Raw genomic sequence first — 19,887 nt, forward strand, 5'->3', positions numbered from 1 at the left:
ACAAATATTTCCTCTTCTCCATAAGTTTATTACCTGCAACCTTATAAGAACTTGCATTATCTGTCATAATTTGTACAACCGAATGTTCTCCAACCTCATCAACAATGCTATATAATAATACAAATATGAACTCAGCATCTTTGACCTGATCAGATGCTTCAATTGACCTTAAAAACACAGTACCATAAGGATTATTAATGAGGTGTTGATCAGACTTCTATGTTTGATATCAGACCACCCATCTGACATAATTGTTACTCCCTGTTTGGGCCCAAGTCTTCTTAATTTCTTCGATGCTTTTATCAGTGCTTTCCAACTCCTTCAAAATCCATGTTCTTAAATCATACATGGTTGGAGGTTTGAACCCTCTCCCAAATGCTCCAATTGAACGAATCATGTTGTAATAAGCAGGTGATGTTGTAACATTAAATAGAATTGTATTTTCATAGAAGAATCTGCCCATATCCTTACACACTCTTCTCCGCGCCTCTCTTGCATTTTCTGGGGTCATCTTCTGTGTAGTAGAAGGCCTATCCTCTAATGTGTCAACCATATAATGATCCATAGGCCCTCTAGCACCCCTAGATGAAATGGGCTTCATAGAAGAAGATGAATCCCTAACACTGCGCTCACTCCCGTAGTAAGATCCAGCATCAACTCTATCCTCAAATTGCTTCTGTGCAAGATGTTTTGATGTGGTAGACTTATTCATGTATGACTTTATCTCATCCCTTACAGCATCAGGAACTTTGGAGCATTGAGCAACATTCTTGTGAGAACCTGAAAGGTGTTCCTTCATACTAGTCACACCACCTTTCATAACTTTATCATAGTAATTGTATTTCAGATAGACATGTGTTTTATCACTACCTCCTACATCCACCTGAGTGCTATATTTCCATGCTGGATCTTTTCTATGACCTGATGCAGCCTTATCCTTATTTCTGATCATCTGATTAAGAAAAATAAGAAGTGAACGAGTTCTTACTAATCTTTTCTATGATCTGATGCAGGTCGGAGGAGACAGTAGCCTCGGACAGAAGCAACAACCCAACTCACAGTAGAAGAAACCTCCAGGTGAAGAGAGCAGCTCGCGTTTAGGGTTTAGTATGCGTACTGGTCCTACTGGACGTGTTCAGTATTATATAATGTCGAGCCGTTAGATAAATTTTCTGGATGTGTTCAGTTTTATGTTATTCGTATTTTATGCGTACATAATGCGTATGTATTGCGTATTTAAGGCGTACATACTGCGTATAAGAGACGTATTCTATGCATATTTTATGTGTATTTTGTAATACTTCTTCTAAATTATTTGTAAATTAACAGTTGAAGCAGTTGTAACTTAATATATGATTTTGTATTAATATTTAATAAAATATATGTAATATTATATTGTGCGTAGTCTATGCGTCCGCTGTACGTAATACATATGATGTGCTGTAACTTAATGTACATCTTCAACAACATCAACTTTTCTACATCAATAAAAAAAAATCAACTTTATTACATCAATATAAATCAACTTTGACAACCAAGCCTTCCAATCTTTACAGCGATACTTATCCTCTTCCCTGACCAGATTTATGTTAGTAGGGAGGAGGATAAGTATCGCAGTAATGAATGGAAGAGAACCTTCCTTTGATTACAAGAGAACCTTCCTTTGATTTTTAGACATAATTTTCAAACATAAGTAATGCAGCCTTTGACAGAAGGGAAGTTTTTTTTACTTCAGAATTAAGTCTAAGGCTTCTGGTAGTTTGTGATTCGTTTGAAGATAAGGATTACCTAGTATTTTCATTCTAACGATTTAGAAATCTACTTAGTTATCCTCATCCTCAAAAGAATCACAAACTAACAGCAACCTTAGACTTAATTTCTTAAATAAAAAAATCTTACCTTCGGTCAAGGCTGCATTACTTCTGTTTGAAAATCATGAGTTATACTTTTCTTCAAGTGTTCTCGCATTACATAGTAGAAATATGAATGTTGAATAATAGTAACTAATAAATGCTCATAAAAAATCAATCAACCCTCTTACCCTCCCAACCATATCTGCCACCCGTCAATCCACAGCCAACAAAAATTATTATTGTAACATTTTAATGTAAGCAACTTAAAAACAAAGATAGATATTAATTAAAACATTTAATATAATTCGATAAATAAAATTTGTGTGTGTATTATGCGTACTATCTGCGTAATTTGTGCGTGTTATTTAAAAATGTTTCAAAACCATTTATAAAATTATTTTTTTCGTTAAAACAAATAAAAAATTCAAATACTAATCTTTAAACGCAAATGCCAAACACAAACTCTTTCAAACATTATATTCCTTATTTCTCTTCCTTAAATACAATCCACCAAGAGCCATAAACCCTTTGTACTTGTTCAAGTATCATATTCAAGACTAGAAAATGAAATCATAAAAATCACAATGCGTCTAATTTGTAATAATAAGTTTAAGTTCAACGTGTTAAACATATTCTTCATCATTTTAATGTAAGTAACTTACAAACAAAGATAGATATTAATTAAAATATTTAATATAATTTTATAAATAAAATTTATTGCGTAATATGTGCGTGTATGATGCGTACGTTGTGCATCTTTTGTGCGTTCGTAGTGCGTGTATACGGCGTACGTTGTGCGTGCGTTATGCGTATTATTTAAAAATGTTTAACAAACAATTTTGAAATTATTATTTTTATTTAAAACAAATTAGAAATTCAAACACTAATCTTTAAACGCAAATGCCAAACACACTCTTTCAAACATCATATTCCTTATTTCTCTTCCTTAAATACAATCCACCAAGAGCCATAAACCCTTTGTACTTGTTCAAGTATCATATTCAAGACTAGAAAATGAAATTATAAAAATCACATAGCGTCTAATTTATAATAATAAGTATAAGTTCAACGTGTTAAACATATTCCTCATCATTTTAATGTAAGTAACTTATAAACAAAGATAGATATTAATTAAAACATTTAATATAAATAGATAAATAAAATTTTGAGGAGGTGGGGTATGATGGGGAGATTGGGGGGGGGGTTGTTTTGATGGGTGGATATTTCATGAGGGGAACCAGGGGATGGAGGGCTGTCTGATGGATATTTCTCGACATTAACCATATCCATTTATGCCTGGGAAACTGCCTGTAGGACATTACAAATCTGACTTTTCCTTATATTAGCAAATAAGTTAGTGATCACATCTGTAGTATATATAATATCATCGGCCCATCAAAGAAAACGGGGCCTTTTGTCAGCATACATAGGAGTATGAATAGTAGTATGCTCCAGGAACCAAATCTGCATAAGATGAAAGAAAATTTTAACATTCACATTGAGCCAATAAAATTTTAAATGAATTTAGCAGTTAGCACTTAGCACTCACAATTAGTAGAGGTACAAAACCGTTGATGTAACATGCTGGCTTCTTATTTGAAATCTTGGAGGATACCTTATTAAACTCTCCAACTAAAAATTCCCTAATTGAACTAGCCCAGTTTATTGACAAAAAATCATCTGGATTATTTGCTATTCTTTGAATCAATCGAGGGGTTTTGAAGTTGTTAAGTCGAAAAAGTAAATTTGAACATAAATACATGATAAACGTTCTTAACATAGTCTCGGTGGGGGGGGGGTGTTTGTTCAACTCCATCATGTCATTCTTTATTTCCGTTGATGTAACTGAAGTACGTGCTAAGAAATGCCAGGATATTTTTTCTCCTTTATTTGGCAGACCAGTAAGAAGGGCCACTTCATTAGCAGTGAAAGGAATGGGTTGACCTTTTATAACAAAGCATTATTTTGAAATGTCCCACCTTGAGATCAGCTCATAAATAAGAGGGATATTTTGCTCAAAACATACGCAGAATATAAGCAACGGTCACGCACAGTGTACGCATAACATACGCATATATTACGCACATCACACGCACAAAAACTCACAATGCAGGAAACATGGCAGCAAATTATACAAACTCAAACAATACGTACATCATAAGCACTGATCACGCATAGTATATGCATAACATACGCACAAGAACGCACATTGCAGAAAACATAGCAGAAAATTATACGCACGCATAAAGTACGCACAATATAAGCAAGGATCACGCAACGTGTACTCATATCATACGCACAAAAAATGCATTGCGTACGCACAGCCTACGCATATATTACTCGGTGCTTAAAATTTAGTTAGGTTTTATGTTTCAAATTTCAACATAAATTCATCATAAACCCTGAATATAGAGAAAACACGATGACATCAAAGTATCAAACATTTAAAAAGTTTCGAGAAGCAGTGCATACGCATAGAATAAGCATAAAATAAGATCTTCAGAACCTTGAACACCAACGCATAGCATAACCATAAAATACGCAGTAATGAACAGAAAACATAGCATTAAGTTACATTTCTTTTTGGGGGTGACGACATCTTAGAAGAAACTGAGTGAAGAATGCTTGAAATTGCTCCGGAATGAATGCTTGAAAGTTTGAATTTTTGCTGGAACTTCAAAATCTAAATGTCGCCTCTGCATTCGACCTAAAACAGGGTTTAAATGTTGATACCACGTCGACATCTCACTAGGCGCGTCACATCGGCAACTGGGGGGGCCGAACTTAAAAAAAAAAACTTTAGGTTAATTTAATTTTTTTATAGGCGACGCCTTAAATATATGAGGCGATGCGCTCCATCAATAAACTTGAGGCGTAAGCCTCATAAACTGAACTTATTGCGTGGGCTTTGAGGCTTAAATGGACCAAATTGCGCTGAGGCGCGCCTCTTATTGCGCAATTTTAAACGTTGTTAAAAACTACTCGAACAAGTTAAGACAACGTTTTTTTTTATAGCTAGATTGTCAAATATCATGCTAAATATGCAATATTTAATTCCAAGACTAAAAAATATCGGTTATCTAAGGATTAATTGGAAGGAATTCTACTATTGACACAAATAAAAGGAATTATGAACTTGACTAGCATGCTTACAAAAATATTCAGAATCTAAAGATTAGCAAGGTCTAGTCAACCTCCATGGATAATTGAGATAAAGTGGCACAAAGTTAGTTTTTACAAGCAAGTGCAACAAAAATTAATCTTGAAGTAAAAAAACTATTAAATGGTGGAGCATAATTTCTCTCTGCAAGATAAGCATAAAATTCAAAATAGATGATTTTATAATAAACACCAATGTATCTTTCTTAACATAATTTATAACTAAAAAAATGATGAGTATAACATGGGCAATTAACATGAATTGGCATAAAGCACTCATTTGGACCACCTTATTTAAATCCTGGTGCAAACATGAAAGTGATGATAAATTTTTTTCTTATTCCAACTTTATTTGATAAACAGGATTTCAAATTTTATCCACCAGAGCATCATAACTCAGAATGCTCCCATCATACTCCAAAAGATATTGTGAATCATGATCATCAATATCTTCACAAATAGGAGGGGGTGAAGAACTTCAAAAATACAATGGTCAATATTCATGATATTATTTATAGGAGATGTTGAAAATATATTTATATGGCTAATAGGGGTAGGCACAACAGGTTTAGAATCCAAGGTAAATCTATTGGTTATTGATTATGAGTGCAAAGCTAAGCTGACGAAGACAGTGTACCAACAATTATGGAAGGAAAGATATGAGCATTTGAATATGTCTACTATGCTTGAATGCTTTATTTCCTCATATTCGGATGAGACTTGAAGCTATTAGAATATTTTAACCAAAGAACTCGTAGAAAGAGAAATAAAGGGGGATGCCTTCAAATTCTACTTTCTACCAAAATGTACACGATGATGAGCCAATTTGCACCTCCTTTTCAAGTGGCCTCCACTAGAATTCTGGCCATTAATGGCCTAAAAAGATAAACAGTAACAATATCGGCTTATAAAGATTTACCCAATATAGAACCTAAAGATGATGTAAAACCAGGAATTGAAATTAGAAACTTAATAAAATATTGTTCAAGTGATGGAATTACAAGCTTAATTTTGTTCTCAATTGAAACTTTTCGGAGATCTTAGAATTTAACTATGGTTAGGCAAGAGCTTACACCTAAATTAGCAAGACCAAGAAAATAACAACTGTAATAAAAGTAAAGCAAATGAAGAGCCAACTAGAATCCCGCGGTTAACAAAGCGATTGTCTCACCTTGACGCCGCTCTCATTTACCTACTTCTAAGCTTGTTGGGAGAAGAAGAACCACACAAATGATGAGACCACTCCTAGGGCGATGGTGCCGTAGATCCGTAGGGAAAGAGAGGTCGGCGCGGGTCGTGGAGGTGGTGCAAAACAACGCCCTTCAACGATCCACGTGTAGACAGAAAAATGATCGTCGATAGACTCCACTAGAGCGGGTAGGATCCGGTCCAAATAATACTCGACGGTGTCGTCGAAGTCGAATCCGACGTCGAAGAAGGGAGACCGGAGGATGTTCACTCGTCCACGGTTGTCGTATTCAAACCCGAAATTCCACTCAGGAACCTCCATGCATCCTTGAAGAGGTGAAAGGGTGGTCGCCGCAACTAAATCTCCAAAGAGGAGAGATGGGGGGGCGGCGGGTTGTAGGATGGGTGGGGAGGCCGGCGGTGGATGTGGGGTGAGGGGAGATGGGTATAGAAAATAAGAACAAAAGCTGAGAATAATTTCAGCTTTGGGGAATTTTGGAGGGGGAATTTTGGAGGGGGAATTTGAATTCCAAAAGGGAGGGGAATTAATTCCTTAATGAAGGATTAATGGAGGGGAGAGAGAGGAGGCCGGCGGTGGAAGAAAAGAGAGGGGGAAAGGGATTAAACTGAAATTATTTCAGTTTTAATCCAAATAGGAGGGGAAATTAATGACTCCTAATTTGAATTTCAAATTAGAATCATAGGAGTTAATGTAGTAATTAAAGAGGAATCCACTAAGGAGGGGCCAGCGGCAAGCATAGGGAGAGAGGGAGAGATTTGGGGAGAGGGGGAAGGGGTTTTAATGCTTGATTTGATGACGTGGCAAGAGTCTTAAAACTCCAAATTAAATTGATTTGAAATTTTTTTACTCATGAAGACTTTCCTTATTTGGATTTCCAAATTATGAAACAATTCAAATTTTGAAATTTCAATCTCTAATTTGAGGTTGAGAAAAATATGGGATGATGCGTACGGGAGGAGGTCGTCAGCGAGGTGGTGGGCGGCGGTGGAGCTTGGCCGGCGGTGGGGAAAGGCCTAGGGGCCGGCGGCAAGAGCAAAGGGAAAGAGGAATTTGGAAAAACTCTCTAGAGGGAAGAAAATTATGCAAAGCAAATATAAAAAAAGTTAATTAGATAACTCACTAAGAGATCTCAATGGAAGCACTCACCAAGAGAACTTCATGCACTCACAAAGAGAAAAAAGCATGGAAAAATTTTCATTCATTTAATAATCCAAATACAATGACAAAAGCCCTTTATATGGGCTGACAAAATAAAAAGCAAAAAGACGAAAATGCCCTTGGGCTACAATAAGTACTACTTCCCTCATAGGGGTACAAACGGAAAACATGAAACATAATCATGAAAAGAAAAACTAAAGCATCAAAAATAAAGGCTCTGAATCAAAGCCGTCGATCGTCGTCCCCGGCGTTGGTACACGTGTCGAAATCTGATGCCCTCATCAAAAGAGCATAAAGTGAATAGCCAATAATGCAAATAGAACTTGGAAAAAGACAACCAGAATGGGGTGATAGGTGGTTACTCAGAAGCGTCAAAATAGGCAGGCCAATTTAGCATAAGCAGTGAATAGCCACTAATGTAGTAGGTAAAGTGAGAGAAGAGTATATTGTAATTTGCTTCTAATGAAAGTCTTATAATGATATGATGATAACCAATAAGCCTAATTGAATATTTACCAGCCAAGTATAAACTTGACATAAATTTATGAATATCACCTAGGTTCATCCAAGGAGAATTCATCAACAATAGAAAAAAAAAGGTGGTCTAGCAAACTCAAACATCTCATCATTAAAGGCATAAATTTGTCTTGAAAAATAGAATCTTGTTCATAGGTGGATCTGAGTTTTTATGAAAAAAATAATAAGAAATGGGTGCAAGGAGATGAAGGCGATCACAACCCCGTCAACCCAACCACCGCATTCATGAAGCAATGAGAATTGTGAGCAACAAGAGAAGGAACCTACAAGATGATAGGATCCACAAAAATAGGCGACGATGATAATCTCCAAATTAGGGGAGCCACATAAACCCATTGAACCATCAAAGAGAGACGATTAAGAAGAAATTGGGAAGGAGGAGATGGAAAGCCTACTAGTGCTACCCAATAGAGGCAAGAACATGAGCGGCATAAATCAAAAATGATAACATGTGAAAGTCATCTATTTGGGAAAGAACCAATTAGCGAGCGAGAAAGAATGCAGCATACTATCACCAATTTATCATAATTATCTTATTGGATAATTATAGGTTCACAATTTTATTGTTAATTCTATCATAATAGTTTAGTTTCAAATTTCACATTGAATCAGGTTTTTGTCTTGAATTTCCAGCTCTTTAAGACTTTAACAGTTTAACTCTTATATATGGAAGACTAAAAAAGGGGAGTCTAAATTCATCAGTGGGTGGGCTGCAATAAAGTGGTCAGAAGTTTGTGTAAGCCTAAGACAAGGTTTGTTGGGACAAAAAAGAAGTAGAGCGAGGATGAATAAGAGAGAGAGTTTCCCAGTGGAAGAAAAAATAGGGAAGCCAAACATGTTGAGAAGAAAGAGAGGGGAAGAAAAAAAGGAGGGAAAGGAACAGGAAATCGTTCAAATATTTTATTTTTAGCAATGGTGAACCATACAGTGTAAGCTTGGTGGTATCGATGAAAGCATGGTAGAGATGCAAACAAACTGTTGGGCCAGACGAACATAAAACACCCTATTACTCAATAGGAAACACTATTCAAGGTCTTCGGCATTTTCTTCAAGTATCTTCCTATGCTCTTTAATCCCTTATTATTCTCCCATAAAGGATAGCATAAAATTTTTTATGCTACCCTTTTTTTTACTATGGTGATTATCTTCTTTGTGTGATTGTGGAACATTGCAGGTTAATATCATAGAAACAAGAAAATTTTGCCTTTTTATGAGTTTTTTTTTTTCGTTTCTCCCTCACTCTAACTCACACAATTATTTTACAATAACTGCATAAAATCAAACCACACATTCATATTCAGAATGGGTGCAAGTTTGATCAATGTCACATGACATGCAAACTTAAACCCCAGTTTTTAAGTCAATAGCAGGCAATCTTAATGAGCAGTGCAACTCCTATAACTGGCCTCTCTAGATATCTGTTAATGATGATGGCAGGCAATCAAATGCTCTCCCTTACACGATCACAAAAAAGTGATTCAGAATAAGCATGAAAAGTAGAATCCTTTCTATATCTAAGAACATAGAAATCATAAACATTGAAGGATGCATAAATCCACAGAATAGAACCATATCGGCAATAAAAAAAAAAAGAAGAAAAAAAAACCCTCAAAAAGGAGCATGTAGAAAGAAACACGGTGAACAGAAAAACAGAAACAAATTGCCCCACCAGAATCATTCAAGCAGATCGAAAACAAATAATAAAGACAAGTTAACAAATTCTATAGGAAAAATTAACGCTATAGCGCCGCCAGCAAACCTTCAGCCCAGAGAAACGTCCCACAAATAAGCAATCATTCCCAAACAAACCACATCAAATATGCTGTAGTAAAAACCGTCGCAAACCGAACCCTAAATCGCGAAAAGAAGCTTCCGAATCATTCATCGAGCAGCTCGGATTCGCCAACTCAGGAACACACTCTATACCTAATAGATTAAGGAGACTAAAATGAAGTTTGACCTGAGGGATTTCGATTGCAGCGGGCTTCGTTAGACCCAGCGTGGCGCGTCCAGCTGCTCCGCTCGCCATTCTTCCGATGATCCGTTGCGCTACAAGCGACTGCTAGCGAAAAATACAATGCAGGAGCACGAAGAGGAGAGCGGAGTTTGCCAGCATTTTTTATTTTATTTTGTAATATTAATCCTGGCGCAATATATCTACAGAATAAAACAAATATGTACAAATCAATACACGTAGATTAGGAAAAAGAGTTATCCATAGAAATTAAAACCTATTATTATTATTATTTTAATGGTGAAGTTTGTAATTCAAAATATTTTTTTCATTTAATTAATGAAAATTCATTAGATCAAAACTTGTTATTGTTATTATATTTAAATTTAACTAATGAGAATCATTTCATAAATATTTTAGGCTTGAGATATTTAAAAAATATGTAACCTGGTGATGGAAGGAAATAAAAAGATGTGCTTAGTTGTTGAGCCTAGTAGCTCTGTAGTTCGAGTATTTTTATGATTAAATTCGTTCATGATCCATGAAAAAACCTCAAAAAATCAACATCCTAAAGGCCGTCTTGCCCTATCTAGCAATTTAAGGACAAACAATCAAGGGCAGAGCAAGGATTTTGTTCATGTGTGAGCACAAAGCATTGAAGTAAAAAAAAAACTCAACATTTTTCATCCGGACTTGGAACCAATATCAGTGGTTTTAAAATTTTTTTAAGTCGTTAGATTCATTATAAAAATATTAAATATTTATTAAAGCAAGAAACTTACAATTGAGAATACTAATCTTGATATTCTTCTTATATGGCATCTATAATTTATCCCGTCGAGTCTTCGTTTTTTGATATCATTGTACAATCAATTTTATCAAACCCTAAGCAAGAAGAGAAGAGAAGCAACCAAAAAAGAGAAAGAAAAGACTCCTCCTCGATCACCGCCAGACTTTCACCCAGCAGCCTACCGACATCACAGTTATGCATGAAAGACATCTAACATCGGAGTTCTGCCCGGCTACTGACTGTCGTCGGACTTCTACCCGATGTCGGACCTCCGCTCGTCGCCGAATTTTTACCTGACGCAATACTTCTGCCTGTTGCCGGACTTTTGCTGAACTTATATTCAACGCTAGACTTCTATCCATCGACAAACTACCTAACATTGGACTTGCACCCATCATCAAATTCCTATCTAACACCAAACTTCCGTCCGTCACCGAATTTCTACCCAATGTTGGACTTCCATCTGTCACCAGATTTATGTCGAACATCGGACTTCTGCCCGTCACTAGAATTCCATCAGACTTCTACCCCTCGATAGATTTATGTCTGTCACCGGACATTCACCAGACTTTTATCTGATGTTGGACTTATTTTTGTCACATGACTTCTACCTGACGCCGTCCTTCTGACAGCCACCATCATACAACAGTCTTTATGGCTAACGTCTCCCACTGACTATAGTCCTTTCAACCTCCATGGCCCATCGACTATGTCCCTTACGACCAAGCGAATATGTCAACAATGATTCTTCCTATTTCCACCATGTAACACACACTATATGACGTATATTTGTTACATAAAGTCATGACCTTCCTGCTAATGAAGGATCTCATTTGTAATCAAGTGCAAATACTAGTGGATTCATTCAAACTGAGTTAGGCCCCATGGTACGTTTTTCCCCATTTTAGAATTTTTCACATAAAAATCTTGGTGTCTCTTAATAATGTTGCACCTTCTCTCTTTTTATCTGATTGTGTGTTGGATATCTTACAAAAGTAAGATGTTAAATTTTATATTTCTCTGCTGTCGCAAATACTCTAAGACGCCACAATGTTATAATGTTTAAAGAGTAATTGAGCATGTATCAAAATTACACGATTTTTTATAATAGTTGGCAACAAAAACTCCTACTAGGCCAAATGTATATTTTATAAAATAATCAAATTATCAGGGATTATTTTGAAAAGAGAGTATTGGGATTTAATTGAGACAAACAAATTTTCCAGTTGGACCAACGGATGAAAATGACTTGAAGTCTACCAAAAACTAGAATTTCTTCTTCTCTCTCCTCTCTTTTTTCCCTAATTTCCATAAGCAGTTCTTTGTTGCCGAAGAATGGAAAGGATGATGGAATTTTAATGTTATTTAATTTAATTAGTCAGTGGGTTTTGATATTAAATTAAAATATTAAATAATTATTCTAATTATTTGATATTAATATATTGATTCCATCTAAATTCTTTTATATCTTCAAATTCAGGAATTCAAATTTATCAAAAAAAAATCATAAATTAGCTATGAATGTCTAAAATATTGTGGTGAAATCGATTTGCAAAACGGACGCCCAACGATCCAAAAATTCTCACAAGTGTTTATTTCTTAAGAAATTTTACGAATACCCAAAAATTATGAAAAATTTAGGATAATTAAAGCACAACGCTATATTTGTTTTAGCGAATATATATTATGATTTAGACTTAAATAACTCCTGAAATATTTTTTGATCATTCAAGGTCAAAACAAATTTTTAAAAATTAAGGGTGTTTTCACAGCAACGCTGCTATTAACACAACAACACTACTTGCGATGCCATTGTAGTGCTCTCAAACAGAGAGGATGACACTTCAGCAGAGTTGATTTCAACGCAGCGATGTTATTTCATCCGGCATTGTGGCACTATATGATTCTTTATATTTTTCATCATTTCTAATTAAATATTTTCTGTACAAAAATAACTAAAATAATATATTTTTTATTAAAATTCAAATGGAATGAGATTGGGTTTGCGGCCGAGTGGTTGACGGAAGAAATTCCTCCCATCTCACCAAGGCTCGAATCCCCTAACCCTCAAAAAAAAAAATTAAATGGAATACATAGTATATAATTTACACTTAACAATGACTACTGCCTAATTATTGTCTTCTTACCACCATCGCTTGACTATAAATCTCCTATCACTATTTTATCTTCTCGATTATAATTTTTATATCACTATCACCTGAATACAATTATTTGACCACAATTGATTGATTGTAGCTATGTAACCAACATTGTCTAACTATATTTATTTAACTAATAGCACGATATTTTGGTCCTCCGACCACTATCAACCAACTATGGTCATTCGACTACCATCAACCAACTATGACCATCCTACCACCATTATTCGACTATAGTCCTCAAACCCTTTTTGTATTGATATTACTGCTCTTATTTTACTACTAATATGATTTATGATAGTTTTTATCGATACTTTGATTTTACCGATTTATATGATTCATTTACTAATTAATAAATGATTAATAACACGGATACGATGATTGCTTTATGATTTTGACACTTGTACCGGTGTACTGGTTTTTACAATGTATTGCTTTATTAGTTCTCCTATCGTACCATTTTACAATTTTTTGACTCTACTACTATTGTATGTGAGTTTTACTATTTCTGTATTGATTCCTGATCTTATGATTTTTACTAGTATTGAACTGATTAGATATACATACTACTTCTTTATCGTGCTTTGGTTCAGTTGTAAGATTTGGCGACCTACTGGGCTATTTAGCTCATTATCTGTTGTTTAGATAATTCAATGTCATGGCATGGCAGAGGATCAAGTGTGTGAGGCTGATAATGCTTCTGCAGGTTTACTATTAATAATTTCTTTCTATATGTACTATTCTTTTGTACTAAGGACAAAAATAATAGATCATATTTGTATGATTTGTGAGTATTGCATATGATTTTAGAGAAATGAATAAAGATGCATATAAATGTTTTGATCAATAAAATTTGCTTCAACATATATTTGATTTTACTACTAAAAAGAAATTAAATAACTATGGTATTGTTATTTTATAAAGATAAAAAGAATAATTCTTTAAAATTAGATTTTGGAGCGTGACAACAGTCACCTAGATATAGTCTCCTAACCATTATTACTCAACTACCCCCAATCCCTACTTACTTTATCACCCACCAACACTAATAATGTTAATATATGTTTGTTGCGGACTGGAACATTCACGGAGATAGAGATATTTGGAGTTCAGCATCTTAGATTTATATGAAGATCCAACACACAAACATATAAAGAAAGAGGGGCGTGAGAGTCATAAGAGACACCAAAAATTTTTTTGTGAAAATTTCTAAAAAGGGGAAAACCTACAAGGCCTTACCCAATTAAAATGATTTCATTACTGCTTGTAGTTGATTACAAATGGCGCCTTTTCATTGGGGAAGGCATTAGCTTAATGTACCATATAGAGCACATTACATAATTGGGGTTATAAGAAATCCAATGATAAGGGGTTCATTCTCAAGAGAACGTCACCCTATTCATTTAGTTGGTAGGATGATGAAAGTCAGTGGGATTATAGTTGGTGAGCTACGAAGGTCGAATGAACTATAGTCGATTGGCGTTAGAAGTTAGAGGGACGATAGTTGAAGGATGATAGTGGTCAGATGGACTATAGACGATGGGTGACTGAGATCGAAGGGACTATAATCGGATGGAGACGAAGGTTATAGGAACCATAATCAACAGGAGATGGAGATTAGAATAATTATAGTTGGTGGGTGACGATTGTTGGAGGGACTGTAGTCGATTGAAAATGGTCATCGGAGGGACCGTAGTCGATGGGCAATGGTGGTCAGAGGGATCGTAGTCAACGAGTGATGGTGGTTAGAGGGACCATAGTCGACTAGCGACGGTGGTCAGAGGGACTATAATCTGTGGGTGATAGAGGTCAGAGGGACTATAGTCGGTGGAATATGATGGTCAGGAGGACCATAGTTGATAGGTGGTGAAGTTCATTGGTCGAGAGGCAGTCTAATGATGGTCGAGTGAAGGTTCGATGGTGGTATGCAGCCGGGTGGAAGTCCAGCGATGGTCAATGGATATGAGGAAATATGGTGGCGGCCCGACGGTGGTCCAATAACAATTGGGCGAAAGTGTGATGGAGGTGGATGGCCAGGTTGTAGTCTGGCAGCAGTCGGTAGCCTCATGATGGTCTAATGATGGTCGGGTGGAAGTCCGACGATGGACGGCGGCCGAGTGGAAGTCCGACAGCAGTCGGTGTCTGGGGGAAGTCCAACGACAGTTGACAGTCAAGCGGTGGTCTGGCGACAGTCGACTGAGGTTCACTAAAGGTGGTGTTGGAGCTCTTGAAGCCTCAGAGCTCTCTCCAATCTCTAACCAAAGGTATCCCCTCATGTAGAGAGTGGATTCTATTTATAGATTTTTGAGAGTTGCATTCCTCGTAAATATGGAGAAGATTTGGGGCAGATTTGGAGTGCACCATTGAACAACCCATATTGATCCCCCCAATCATAGAGTATTTTTCAAGCATTTAAGTGTCTTAATAATGCCAGAATTTAGCGACCTTGGGCTCATTGAATTCATCTTTTGAGCCACTCTATTTATCTATAAGCATGTCATATTTAGATATCATTTTGTTATAAAATAAATACTTTGAATCTTTCAAATACGCTTCGGGCCCCCGATTTGGACCCATGTGGGTCCAGATTGGACCAAATTTGGTGTTATTGTGTTTGTCTATTCGAGTCATTCAGTTTGCCTATAAGTTTGTTGAAATTGGAGTTCAGATGGACCTAAATTTAATTTTAAACCATAAACTTGAATATGCCTCGAGATTCATGCATGACTAAGACAAATTTTTTAACGTATTAATGGCACTGCCTAAAACGTAGATACATGCCATAATCATCAACTCTTACTCCTAATATCATCACTAAGATTTATGGGGAAACACATCATAGTTATATCTACGATCCCAATTATAGGGAAACACATCATTTGTAATTGACAGTGCACATTAATTGAAATCATTTCAATTAGGCCAATCTTATGATTTTTTTTTTCTTTTTTGAGCTTTCTCCATAAAAACTCTAGTGTGTCTAATAACTCATTTTTTATCTATATATATATAGAATTTTTATACAATACTAAAATATTAAACTATCTCTTAATTACCCCAAATATTCTAACACACAATATGATTTTTCAAATGTAGGGGTGTCAAAATGGGTCAACAGGTCAAGTTTGGGTCTAACCCGGCCTGACCCGGGTCTAAACTGGTCAACCTGAATCGGACCTGATTAGGCAAACGGGTCAGATTTCCCAACCCGAACCGGACCCATGCAGTTTGTCGGGTTGACATGACTTGACCTGTGAACCATCCGATTATGTACGCGTGAGAGGGAGACTGTGAGAGCTAGAGAGGGCATTTGATTATTTGTAGGAGATGCAGACGTGAGTTGGTTGTCCCAGATGAAGAATAGAGCGGAGGAGAGGAAGAAAAGGGAACATAACATGAGGAGGGACATGGCCTTCTTCTTGGAGTTCGACTCTTCGGCTTGTGTGCGACCATAAGACGAACATGAGGAGTTCGACACTTCCATTGGTCTGCTTCTTGGAATCAGCCATCCATTAGAGATCATTCTTGGACATTTGCACTCACCACAGAGCCAAAGCCTCAAAGACGACGAAGCCCTTGCAGAGTTTGGGTCAAATCGGATAAAAGTCGAGTTAGCGGGTTGACCCGGACCCGACCCGATTTCTCAAACGGGTCAAAAACTGCTACCCGAACCCGAGTCAGGTTATCGGGTCGTGTCAATAATTGGTGAACTTATAAGGAGAACTTAACTATTAAACTTTCTCTAAAAATTACATAAGAAAATTTGATAAATTTGTCAGATTTAGTCTTCATTTGAGACATATTTTGTATTGCTTTCTAAAAGACTAAAACATCATTCTAGTATAAAAATTAAATTTGTTGAACTAAAATTTTTGTATTAGAAAGTTTTTTAAAAATCATAAAAAAAACTGTTCCAAACAAATGAGACAGCTTTCTTACTGCTTTCCAAAATAACTTTTTAATATAAAAATTCCTTGAATTAAAATTTTTGTACTAAAAAACTGTCTTAAAAAACATTTAAAAAACTGTTTCAAATGAGTGAGATTATTAAGTGCGTAGTCCAGACTCAAGATTCGTCCAGATTTTGTGAGGGTACACAACAAATATACAGTATTTGTAAACACTACGTATTCACTATATATTTTCCATGTACCATCACAAATCCAGACCATCTAGACTTTGCCATTAATAATTTCTCCTTAAATGAAATCTTAATATGATGAGACGAGTTTGACCAAAATAAAATTGGCACATAATATTAATTTTTTTTTGGCTTCTTTTCAATCTAAACAATAAATTCAACGCAATATTTTTTTAACAGTTAAGACTTTGTTTGGGACTGCTTTTTTATTGTTTCTTAAATTAAATTTTTTAGTACAAAAAAAATTAATTTTTGTACAAAATAATTGCTTAAAACTCAGTAAAAAAATCATCCCAAACGAAGCCTAAGTTTATCGTCATAATCAGATTCACAACCATATTTGATAATTATTGTTTCATAACTACCCTTTGTTTGAGTCCAATATAATTTCTTATTTATTAATTTTGAGTGGATCTGCTCATTATTTTGTTAAAAACCAGTACTGTTCCCATCATAATTTATACTGAGTAGTTTCAACGACCTCATAAAATTAAGCCGTACGTAATTACAAACCTTCAACAAACTCATAAACTTCCATTGATTTCACTCAATAAATAAATCTTAAAACTTATTATTCTGAAAATCTTAAAAATTAAGATCTGTTTAGTTAATTTTCTCATTATTTTATTTTATAGATCTCATTCATAATTTTTATTTGATTATTATTATTTTTTAAATATTTTTAATTTTTTTTCTAATAAAAACTTGACAATAATATTTACAAAAAAATATAATTTTAAATTGATCTTACAACTTTGTTTAAGATAATTTTCTTACTGCTTTCTAAAATAATTTTTAGCACACAAATTTCTTAAAAATAACGAAAAAATAATTGACAGAAGCTGCCACAAATGAAATCATGGATCTGCTTGGAATAGCTTTATAGTTTTTTTGTTTTTCATACAACAATCACAATTTCATTTGACTATTATTTTCTTGTTATTTTTTCCTAATTTCAAAATTTTATGTAATGAAAAATTGTTTTTTATAATAATAGCAATTAAATTATTATTTTTATAACAATTTCACAACTAGTTTTATAACACTAAATTAAAATTATTGTTCTATATTAAATATTTTCAATATATATATGTTGAGAGAGTGTGTGTGAGAAAGAGAGTAATTGATTACTAAATTATTGAATTTTTATTTGATTTTATTTTTTCAATATTTTCAAGAATTTTTTTTTCTAATAATAACTTGACAATCATCATCATAAAAAAATACAATTTCAAATATATCTTAAAGTTTTATTTGGGATAACTTTTTTATTGCTTTCTAAAATAATTTTCAGCACACAAATTTCTTAAAAGCAAAGAAAAAATAATTAGCAAAAGCTGTCCCAAATGAAATCTAAGGATTTGCTTGAGATAATTTTCTAGTTTTTTTTTGCTTTTCTGATAACAACCATAATTTCATTTAACTACTATTTTCTTATTATTTTTCACTTTTTTCATAAAATTGTGTAATGAAAAACTATTTTTTTATAATAATAATGATATAATTATATTTTTATAGCAATATTATAAAGTAACAAATCCTAAATTAAAATTATTATTTCATATTAAATATTTTTAATATATATAATAAGAGGGAGAGAGAGAGAGAGAGAGAGAGAATTGATTACTAAATTATTGAACAGATGCGTTTAGTGCTTTTCCCAATAACTCAGTTCAGATAGGCATACCCTCAGTCTAAGGCCTACGAGAAATATAGGCCCTATATAATAAGAGTGACATCTCGCTGTCTTGACTTTTATTTACTATTTAAATAGGACAATAAATAAAGCATTGCCGCTCTTTTAAGCCTGTTTTGTATAAGGCTGTAAGCTAAGATCAGATGCTATTTATACATATAAGAACAAAAAAATTAGAATGAATTTCAATATTATAGATTTATTTTGAAATTAAAATCTCATCATTTTAAACATAAATTTTATTAACTTATAAGCTAATTATAATTTAATTTATAATATAATATATTAAATTATTTATGTTATGATTGTTCGATAAATTTTATGCTGGTTGTCGGCTACTTCTTGATGATGTCATTGACATGTTTAATGCTTCTCACATATTTATAAAATAATATTAATTTAGGCTTTATTTTAGACAACTTTTTTGATGCTTTATTTAGAGTAGCTAATATGTACCAATTTTAAGAAAATAAATATTTGATTTTTAAAAGATGAATATATTTATAATATCCATAGAAGTTTAAGAAAAAAAAATTATTTTTCTCACAATAGCTTATGTGCTTAATTTCTAGTGTCTTATTTTTAAATTTTATTAAAAGTATGATTAGGAATTAATTTGTAATTATTTTATAAAGTAGTAAAATATATTATCTTTAGCAATATTTATAATCTTATAAAAATACTAATCATAAATTTATAGTGAGTTTATATTAAATCTTATGTATATTATAATTTGAATTGCAATCATACTCTATAATATTTTATAATAAAAATAATTAAAATAAAATTCGAATTAAACAATTTATAATCAAAATAAATCAAATTAAAAAAAAGAATTTATTATTGGCATTGACATTTAGCTTAACATATTGACATTGAAGATATTATTTTATTTTTTATATTATTATAATTTAGATATCTATTAAGTTTTAATGATCATGATTTAGTTTTAAAATGATTAAAATTATTATAATTTTTTTAATTTCAAATTAAATGATTAATAATAATTTTTAATATGTTTAATAAATATATGTATTGTATAGTCAAATATATAAAAATGGTTAAATATCTCTGTAAAATCTCCTCAAAGGAACCCGCAAGTCCGGCGGGCAATGAGCAGAGTGCCACTGGCTGCAGCCCGTAGTTCACCATTTCTCACCGGCATTTCCCGGTCACAAAGTTTTAAATGTTCTACAATCCGAAGCTCACTGCACATTCGATGCTCCCTTC

At 33.9% G+C, this 19,887-nt stretch overlaps 1 protein-coding gene across 1 annotated transcript in view; it reads right to left on the reverse strand.

Annotated features, from left to right (window-relative positions):
• The window catches only part of LOC110094437 (leucine aminopeptidase 2, chloroplastic), a 38,314-nt gene extending 28,345 nt beyond the window's left edge, over positions 1 to 9,969 (reverse strand). The window contains exon 1 of the mRNA XM_020819672.2: positions 9,878 to 9,969. Coding sequence (XP_020675331.2) covers positions 9,878 to 9,946 — 69 coding nt within the window. The 5' untranslated portion in view covers positions 9,947 to 9,969. The remainder of the gene's footprint in view (positions 1 to 9,877) is intronic.
• Positions 9,970 to 19,887: the final 9,918 nt, after the last annotated feature.

Source organism: Dendrobium catenatum, unplaced genomic scaffold (genome assembly GCF_001605985.2).
Source record: "Dendrobium catenatum unplaced genomic scaffold, ASM160598v2 fragScaff_scaffold_629, whole genome shotgun sequence".
In the NCBI taxonomy this organism is placed as follows: Eukaryota; Viridiplantae; Streptophyta; class Magnoliopsida; order Asparagales; family Orchidaceae; genus Dendrobium; species Dendrobium catenatum.